At 36.9% G+C, this 10,325-nt stretch overlaps 2 protein-coding genes across 2 annotated transcripts; both read left to right on the top strand.

Annotated features, from left to right (window-relative positions):
• Positions 1 to 2,837: 2,837 nt before the first annotated feature.
• LOC115593478 (olfactory receptor 1-like) lies at positions 2,838 to 4,840 on the top strand. The gene is made up of 2 exons (XM_030436998.1): positions 2,838 to 3,774; positions 4,824 to 4,840. The coding sequence occupies exons 1-2, from the start codon at positions 2,838 to 2,840 to the stop codon at positions 4,838 to 4,840; spliced, it is 954 nt and encodes a 317-aa protein (XP_030292858.1).
• Positions 4,841 to 8,343: 3,503 nt separating this feature from the next.
• On the top strand, positions 8,344 to 9,315 carry LOC115594686 (olfactory receptor 1-like). The gene has a single exon (XM_030438888.1). It carries the CDS (start codon positions 8,344 to 8,346, stop codon positions 9,313 to 9,315), a length of 972 nt encoding a protein of 323 aa, XP_030294748.1.
• The last annotated feature ends 1,010 nt before the right edge of the window (positions 9,316 to 10,325 follow it).

Below are 10,325 nucleotides of genomic sequence, written 5' to 3'. Positions count from 1 at the left end.
AGGTTGGATGACTTGCACTTGTACCTTTTGATAACCGTTAAATTAAAGTGTTCATTTAGCTCAACTCAAAAATTTGCAGTTAATATGACTTAAAGTTTTCTGTTAAGGCAACTCAATTATTTTGAGTTAATATGACTTACAGTTTCCAGTTTTCAAAACCACTGGAATAACTTCACAGAACTTTAAAAAATAAGTACACAACCACACCATTTTATGTTAAGCAAACTCAATGTTTATTAGTTTGTGCTGTTATTGTTTTAAGTACACCTTAGTCACATATGTTGAGTTTGTTTACTTAAAAACATGTGATTCAAAACTTAACATTTTTGAGGCAACTGATTGCCTCAATTACATAGAGTTTAACAAACTTAATATCTCTCTCATATAACTCAAAATTCTCTGATTCTAGCCTTCCAAATGTGTTCCTGGTCACTTAAGGCCCTAGGAAATAGATATTTTTCACAAATTTCTGATACTGACCAAACAACTAATCAGATAATCAGGAAAATAATTGGAGTAATCAAAAACAATAATAAACAATAATAAATAATACACAAATGAAATTAGCTTTCGTTATCAGCTATAAAAGTGCTTTTGGTGATCTGGCTAATTCCTTTCAGTGACGACAGAGATTCTCACAGGGTGGTAGTGAACTGGACTTGTATCATGGTCACTGATGACAGTAAGAAGGCCCACAGCAACACCATCAAGCTCTAGCTCATCAAACTCGTCCTGAATGGATGAAAAAGAGATACTAATCACAAACTACCACATGGAACAGAACAGATGACATATCATTTATCTTTATCACATCTCCAGTTATATCTTCCTCAACTCTTAAGTCTTAACTTCTTGAAACTGGAAGAGATAGATGCAATGATGGGAAATACATTCATCACATATCAAAATGTACTGTTTGTGACCTTGGATCCTCTGAAAGATTAGGTTGTAACCTAGGTTAGCTAATGTTAGCTTGCTAGTTCTAGCAGCTGACCATTACATTCGTTGTAATTGGTTAGCTAGTTAGCACCATGGTGGCCAGCGGAGTTTTGCCTCTGCTGTAAACTTACAATCCATGGCGTTAAATAAGTCCTGACTGCTGCCGCATAGGTCGAACTTTCTGCCCTCTGTTGCTTCCGGCCGCCAACCATCTCTGCAGTTAGAACTTTTCTTCTCCTGTGTTTTTCAAAGAGCGGTAAGGAATCAGTGTAGTATGCACATTAGCGCCGCCTTTTGCTTCGGAGGGTGAATCAGAGATGAACTCGAAATAAAACATTATCCCTGCAGCTGCTCAACACTTAAGTAAAAATAAAAAAACATATAGGCTAGAGTAAACTGATCCTCCACTAATGTCAAATGCATTGTAGACGATTTGTCCCAATCGAATTGTAACTGTTTTTTTTTTTACTGATTTTATTTATTTGGAGAAGCACTTTGAGATTTTATTGTATTTTAGCATGTGCTATATAAATTAAGTTTATTTTTAAATCATCCCTATTTAAAACCATAGAAATAACAGGACTTTATCATTCTTAGCATGTAATAACTTAATTCTATTAAGTTGTGCTTAAGTGATGTTTTTAAGTTATGCTCACTTAAATACAAAATAGTTCCATTTAATCAAAAATGATTGGTCAAAATTACTCAAAAAGGAACAACATGTTACACCAACTTGACATAATTAAGTAAGTAGAACTTTTTCTAAAACTTTGAGTATACAGTACTTAATCTGTTTAATTACTTTGAACGTTTGGGTTTACAGTGCACTCAGGTGGCCATGGTCGCCGTGGCTGCCGTGAAATTCCCACTCTGGACGCATGCATCACAGTGGGACACTTGTTGTTCACTACGAGATGCACAGGAGCAGCCCACAAACACTCGCTAAAAAGCAGCCAACATTGGTGGAATCATTTAATCATTGTGTCCTGTATGAGAAGAAAGGGCCCGGTGGACAGCTTTCGTGGATGCAGTAACGTTGCCTATCGGTAAAGATACGGTGCCCATACAGCAGAAAAGCCGGAGGTTCACCCACACGCTGAAAACTTTCGACACCAGGTTTGTACTATGAAGTGGAAACAGCGCATGCCTCAAGCCAGAGGTAGTAGACAGGCTCGTCTTCCTGGCCAAGAATGTGTTAAATAGACAGCAAGCACACACCTCATGTCCTGTACATCTACTAACATGTGATGTTACTATGCAATGCAGGCAGATGTTTAATTTACTTTACATATCTTCAGGGATACCAAATTGTGTTTGTAAACAAAACGCACCTTTTGCAAAAAAAGTATAATGATGTTAGCACTTAATCAATCCCAATGGGGAAACCAATCTGTTTTTATAAAAACATACTTTACAAAAAGCATTTTATCAAAAAGGGACACATTTCTTTCAAGTGAGTTTGAAGGTGCACTGTTTAAAATGGCAGTGCACTTTTGTTTACGATAAAAGCATTAAAATAGAAGTAATGCTTTTGATAATTTCTTTGCCTCAATTTGGGCCACAGCAGTGATGTTGGTGGTGCAGTATAGTGTGTCGACTTAAAGAAGAAATACCGCCTCAAATGGACTGTCATCATCAATATCAGTATCATCAGTCTGAAACACTCCCATGTGGGGCCTCTGGCTCAGGCAGAGAAAGTGTTACACAGGGGACAGTGTGCTGTAACTGACAGAGACACAGAAGATGACTATCACTTGGCACCAGAAACAGAGAGAGGGGGAGAAGCTTGTCTCAGTTTACATAAGACGATGCAGGACTCCAACTGAGTCACAGGAGGGGACAGGTCACTACATGAAGCACTGCCCTCCTTAAAGTAAAACATTGACATTTATTCTTCAATGGAGTTTTTTAACTCAGCCCTAGGAAGAAACATCACCTTTGTGCGTCCTGAATATTTCATAATACGTGGTTTTACTGGCATCCCTAATGTTAAGTATTACTTCATCTTTCTATTTGTTCTTTATATTGTTTCAGTAATTGGAAACATGACTGTGATGGCTGTAATTATCTTGGATCATAATCTGAGAGCTCCAAAATATATTGCAGTTTTTAGTCTAGCTTTTGTGGACCTGTTTAGTAGCTCTGCCATGGTGCCAAAACTTCTTGACATCTTTCTGTTCAACCAGCACTACATTTCCTACAACAACTGCTTGACTTTCCTTTTTTTCTGCTTCACCTGCATTTCGATGCAGTCTTTCAATCTGGCTGCACTCGCCTATGACAGACTGATGGCCATCTTCTACCCACTGCATTATCAAGTGAAGGTGACCAACAGCTCCATGCTGTCTTTGATTGTGTCTTTCTGGCTCTTGGTCATCACACTTGTACTCATTGCAGTAGGCTTTCTTACAAGACTCTCCTTTTGTAAGTCAGTGGTTATTAAGAGCTATTTCTGTGACCACGGCCCAATATACCGGCTTGGCTGCAACGATGTTACTCCCAGTCGTATAATTGCTGGTGTTGTATCAAATTTTATTCTTTGGTTTCCATTTGTGTTTATCTTGGCAAGTTACTGTGGCATTGGCTATGCTTTGTCCAAAGTGGCCACCTTTCAGGAAAGAGTGAGGGCCTTTAAAACCTGCACAGGTCACCTTTCATTAGTGGCAATCTATTACCTGCCCATCATATTTGTATATCGCTTCGGGGGAACAATAGATCCAAATGCCAGGATCATAAGCTTTTCTTTGGCTACTATCATCCCTCCCATGTTGGACCCGTTCATATATGTTCTGCAGACACAAGAAATCAAACAATCATTGAAAAAGTTGTTGAAAATCAGAGGGCAATCCAAAATTGCCACAAATAATTGAAACGTATTTAGTTTTCAGTTTTTGTACAGCATGCTAACAGCCATGTTGAAAGAGTTTTCAACATCATACAAACAGAGGTAGTCTGAATAAGTTATTTTTTTGTTCGCTTGTGATTGTGTGCAGAACAATTTTATATTGATTATTTCTTTTAAAGAACAATGCTGTGAACACACAATGAACATTCCTCCGATGTATAAGCCCGGTGGGAAGACTGTTATCTCTGCTTGTGCAAAGAATGAATGCATTCAACAAAATGACTACATAGACAGTGACTTAAAATGTGAGGTTTTCATATCATACATATATTGCCATGTTTGCAACAAATATATTGAGATAAATGCATCTCAATATCATACAAAATTATTGTTTTCCTTCCCAACAATTTCAAGTGATATCAGATACTCAGCATCCCTAATTAATGTTTATCTTTTTTTAGAAAATCATTTGAATAAGTATTAATCATTACTTGTTTTCTTGAGTTGAGTGTTATGTTTTTTTTTTGGTGGCTAATTTACGTGTATTAAAGCAATTCATTGTGTGACGTGCATGTGCTGTCATCTCACTGCAGCCTACAACAAAATTCTCACCTGCCTCTCAGGGCTTCAGTATATTATGTCATTATGTCACTGAACTTAAAAAAATGTACAAATATAGTTATGAACATCGAAAATAATTGACTAAACTATTTATTGTGACACAAGATTTTTGGTCATTTGTTATCATCAGTGTTGGGAATAACGGCGTTACAATAAACGGCGTTACTAACGCATAACTTTTTTCGGTAATGGGTAATCTAACTTATTACTATTTCCATCGTTACAACGCCATTACCGTTACTGACTATTAAATGTGGCGCGTTACAAACTGAAGCTGCTCATTGAAGCTGTTGTCATCCAACTCGGCTGTCAGCCACCGGAGCTACAAAGCTGTTTTATTTTATGATTTTTTCTAGCTTGGCGAGGGAGGAGGGAGAGGTGGGAAAACCGCATAAGTGATGGTGATTTTCTCTCTAAGGTAGTGAGAGTTTGTGAGCCAGTCAGAGGCAGTGTTCAGTTTACACACAAACCACACACGCACACAGCAGCCTCGCACACACTAACTAGCAGAGGTGAGTGGCTGCAATGGCGAGTCCGGAGGGAAAGTTGGCATTTTCAAAGTGGAAGTACAGACACTACTTTAATCTCTTTTGTCTACGTCCATTGTAAGCAACTCTAATCTAATGAATCATCTCTCAACGGCACACGCTTCTACAAAACTAGTGGCCAAAAGCAACGTTGTTGACACTGTTGATGATGACAGAAGGCCAGGTGTGGCTAACGTGAGCTCCGCTAACAAAGAAGGACACGGAGCTGTCCAAGTAGCTACAGCTGGATTTTTCTGCTCCAGCTTCACAAAAACTTGACACAGATTGAACTGAATGCAATGATAGGCAGGTATGTTGTTGAGAACATGCTCCTGTTATCAACAGCTGACTCACACTCCTTCAGAGCACTCACTGGCAAAAATATCGTGGAGAACAGGCTGGTCCGCCATGCAGAAAGACATTTTCTAAATACATGGATGCCGAGTATGCTAAAATGAATGCTGAGCTCAAAAGAGGGAATAATTAAAAGTACCGCCTTAGTTACTTTTCCTGGTAACTAGTTACTTTTATAGTGGAGTAATTCCGTTACTAACTCAGATACTTTTTGGAAGAAGTAACTAGTTACTATAACTAATTACTTTTTTAAAGTAACGTGCCCAACACTGGTTATCATATTGGAGCATCCTCTAACATCTGGAAATATATCTTTTATTTATTTTCATATCTGACAGTTGCAGCTAATCTGTTTTGTTGTGTGTGGTTTGACTGGTCATTTGTATCATTGTGATGGCGCTACCATCAAATCTCAACATTTTCTTTTCTCAAGTTATCAGATGTACTTTTGTCTTCTAATGACTGAGCAAATTAATAATTTTGAGTGTTTTTTTTTATTTAAGTAAAAAAAAAGATTCAAACAGTTAGGCTTATTTTCTGTTTTAAATCTTGCAATGAATACACTTAATTGTTTGACTGCAACATTTATTATATGTTTTCAGAATATTACATTTTTTTATTCATGAATTAAAATGTTCTTTTTCATAATGAATGACGTTAAGACTTAAGATCAACTTATGTGAATAAGATAAAGTCTCTCAGGTATAATGCTGGTGAAATAAAGAATAATTACCTTTTCAAATTTCTGTTTGACCACATTTTATTCTTTAAAAACAAATTTGTTGCAGCTCTGAGTGGCACCTCCTGAATTTCTTCTTCAGAAGAACTATAACTGTAGTGAAGTATAACAAGTCACAGAAAAAAATAAGCAGTGCTCAACTGAGAAGTCAGGCCGGCAGTAATGGTCTCTTTATACACAAGTTTACAAATATTTGGGGAGTTCCAGAGAGAGGCCTAACGCTTCACATATGCCGCAAGCTTCAGGCTCATGAACAGCTTTGAGTCCTTCTATATTTTGGATATTGATACATGTTGATATGGCATAAGTGTTGTCTGTTCCTGGTTTTATAGGCTGCACAACGGTAAAGGTATGTTATTGTCTAAATTAAGACAGTTCTACTTGTTCTAATACTTACCTTTAACCACTTGGTCATTATATCCACATTACTGATGATTATTTGACAACAATCTCATTGTGTTGTTGTTACAAAAAAGTACAAAAACTCATATATTGTAACAATATCTATATCAAGGTATGTGGTCATAAATATTCTGATATTTTAGAGGAGATTTCAAAACATCCAGATATATCTATGTTTTGATATTGTATATCACAATGTAGTTCCCTCAAAATGTTGTGATGTTATTTTAAGGCCACATCACCCAGGCCTAGTGTCTGGTCTTGTATGATATTGCTCTGTGCATCTGTTTTGAAGGAGACGGTGACACTACACTTTTCAAATAAAATTGTAATCATGTTTGAAAAATCATGAAGGTCTACTGTTAGCATCAATAATGTGTTAATATACATTGTTAAAAAAAGTTGATTTTGGAGTCTCATTCCCAACTCATGAATTACAGCATTCGTCTGTTTTCTGTTTAATCAACTATTTAAAACCACTTTATGTACAGTTCCATGTGCTGGTGCCTCAGTTGAACTGTGGTTTCTCTTTACAACAGTCAAACTAAGAAAAACATTACAAAAACAAATTAATTCAACATAGAAAGTGTCACCCAAAGATTTATTTTGAATAACATAAAGAGAGCCTCAAATGGACCATCATCATCAGTATCAGTATCATCAGAACTATAACTGTAGTGAAGTGTAACAAGTCACAGAAAAAAATAAGCAGGGCTCAACTGAGAAGTCAGGCCGGCAGTAATGGTCTCTTTATACACAAGTTCACAAATATTTGGGGAGTTCCAGAGAGAGGCCTAAAGCTTCACATATGCCGCAAGCTTCAGGCTCATGAACAGCTTTGAGTCCTTATATATGTTGGATATTGATTCATGTTGATATGTCATAAGTGTTGTCTGTTCCTGGTTTTATAGGCTGCACAACGGTAAAGTTATGTTATTGTCTAATTAAGACAGTTCTACTTGTTCTAATACTTACCTTTAACCACTTAGTCATTATTTCCACATTACTGATGATTATTTGACAACAATCTCATTGTGTTGATGTTACAAAAAAGTACAAAAACTCATATATTGTAACAATATCTATATCAAGGTATGTGGTCATAAATATTCTGATATTTATTTAGCACTCATGAAGTGCTTTAGAGGAGATTTTAAAACATCCAGATATATCTATGTTTTGACATTGTATATTGTATATCACAATGTAGTTCCCACAAAATGTTGTGATGTTATTTTAAGGCCACATCACCCAGGCCTAGTGTCTGGTCTTGTATGATATTGCTCTGTGCATCTGTTTTGAAGGAGACGGTGACACTACACTTTTCAAATAAAATTGTTATCATGTTTGAAAAATCATGAAGGTCTACTGTTAGCATCAATTATGTGTTAATATACATTGGTAAAAAAAGTTGATTTTGGAGTCTCATTCCCAACTCATGAATTACAGCATTCGTCTGTTTTCTGTTTAATCAACTATTCAAAACCACTTTATGTACAGTTCCATGTGCTGGTGCCTCAGTTGAACTGTGGTGTCACTTCACAACAGTCAAACTAAAAAAAATTACAAAAAGAAATGAATTCAACATAGAAAGTGTCACCCAAAGGTTTATTTTGAATAACATAAAGAGAGCCTCAAATGGACCGTCATCATCAGTATCAGTATCATCAGTCTGAAACACTCCCATGTGGGGCCTCTGGCTCAGGTAGAGAAAGTGTTACACGGGGGACAGTGTGCTGTAGCTGACAGAGACACAGAAGATGCCTATCACTTTACACCAGAAACAGAGAGAGGGAGAGAAGCTTGTCTCAGTTTACATAAGACAATGCAGGACTCCAACTGAGTTACAGAAGGGGACAGGTCTCTACATGAAGCACTGCCCTCCTTAAAGTAAAACATTGACATTTATTCTTCAAATGGAGTTTTTTAACTCAGCCCTAGGAAGAAACATCACCTTTGTGCGTCCTGAATATTTCATAATACGTGGTTTTACTGGCATCCCTAATGTTAAGTATTACTTCATCTTTCTATTTGTTCTTTATATTGTTTCAGTAATGGGAAACATGACTGTGATGGCTGTAATTATCTTGGATCATAATCTGAGAGCTCCAAAATATATTGCAGTTTTTAGTCTAGCTTTTGTGGACCTGTTTAGTAGCTCTGCCATGGTGCCGAAACTTCTTGACATCTTTCTGTTCAACCATCACTACATTTCCTACAACAACTGCTTGACTTTCCTTTTTTTCTGCTTCACCTGCATTTCGATGCAGTCGTTCAATCTGGCTGCACTCGCCTATGACAGACTGATGGCCATCTTCTACCCACTGCATTATCAAGTGAAGGTGACCAACAGGTCCATGCTGTCTTTGATTGCGTCTTTCTGGCTCTTGGTCAGCACACTTATACTCATTGCAGTCAGCTTTCTTACAAGACTCTCCTTTTGTAAGTCAGTGGTTATTAAGAGCTATTTCTGTGACCACGGCCCAATGTACCGGCTTGGCTGCAACGATGTTACTCCCAGTCGTATAATTGCTGGTGTTGTATCAAATTTTATTCTTTGGTTTCCATTTGTGTTTATCTTGGCAAGTTACTGTGGCATTGGCTATGCTTTGTCCAAAGTGGCCACCTTTCAGGAAAGAGTGAGGGCCTTTAAAACCTGCACAGGTCACCTTTCATTAGTGGCAATCTATTACCTGCCCATCATATTTGTATATCGCTTCGGGAGAACAATAGATCCAAATGCCAGGATCATAAGCTTTTCTTTGGCTACTATCATCCCTCCCATGTTGGACCCATTCATATATGTTCTGCAGACACAAGAAATCAAACAATCATTGAAAAAGTTGTTGAAAATCAGAGGGCAATCCAAAATTGCCACAAATAATTGAAACGTATTTAGTTTTCAGTTTTTGTACAGCATGCTAACAGCCATGTTGAAAGAGTTTTCAACATCATACAAACAGAGGTAGTCTGAATAAGTTATTTTTTTGTTCGCTTGTGATTGTGTGCAGAACAATTTTATATTGATTATTTCTTTTAAAGAACAATGCTGTGAACACACAATGAACATTCCTCCGATGTATAAGCCCGGTGGGAAGACTGTTATCTCTGCTTGTGCAAAGAATGAATGCATTCAACAAAATGACTACATAGACAGTGACTTAAAATGTGAGGTTTTCATATCATACATATATTGCCATGTTTGCAACAAATATATTGAGATAAATGCATCTCAATATCATACAAAATTATTGTTTTCCTTCCCAACAATTTCAAGTGATATCAGATACTCAGCATCACTAATTAATGTTTATCTTTTTTTAGAAAATCATTTGAATAAGTATTAATCATTACTTGTTTTCTTGAGTTGAGTGTTATGTTTTTTATTTGGTGGCTAATTTACGTGTATTAAAGCAATTCATTGTGTGACATGCATGTGCTGTCGTCTCACTGCAGCCTACAACTAAATTCTCACCTGCCTCTCAGGGCTTCAGTATATTATGTCATTATGTCACTGAACTTAAAAAAATGTACAAATATAGTTATGAACATCGAAAATAATTGACTAAACTATTTATTGTGACACAAGATTTTTGGTCATTTGTTATCATCAGTGTTGGGAATAACGGCGTTACAATAAACGGCGTTACTAACGCATTACTATTTTTGGTAATGGGTAATCTAACTTATTACTATTTCCATCGTTACAACGCCATTACCGTTACTGACTATTAAATGTGGCGCGTTACAAACTGAAGCTGCTCATTGAAGCTGTTGTCATCCAACTCGGCTGTCAGCCACCGGAGCTACAAAGCTGTTTTATTTTATGATTTTTTCTAGCTTGGCGAGGGAGGAGGGAGAGGTGGGAAAACCGCATAAGTGATGGTGATTTTCTCTC

The sequence above is a fragment of the Sparus aurata genome, chromosome 13, assembly GCF_900880675.1.
Source record: "Sparus aurata chromosome 13, fSpaAur1.1, whole genome shotgun sequence".
NCBI classification, from domain to species: Eukaryota; Metazoa; Chordata; class Actinopteri; order Spariformes; family Sparidae; genus Sparus; species Sparus aurata.
This window is presented reverse-complemented; position numbering and strand designations above follow the sequence as displayed.

Bases quoted from the DNA above. Each gene is read 5' to 3' on its own strand.
- LOC115593478 (XM_030436998.1), top strand. From the start codon at position 2,838: ATGGAGTTTTTTAACTCAGCCCTAGGAAGAAACATCACCTTTGTGCGT.
- LOC115594686 (XM_030438888.1), top strand. From the start codon at position 8,344: ATGGAGTTTTTTAACTCAGCCCTAGGAAGAAACATCACCTTTGTGCGT.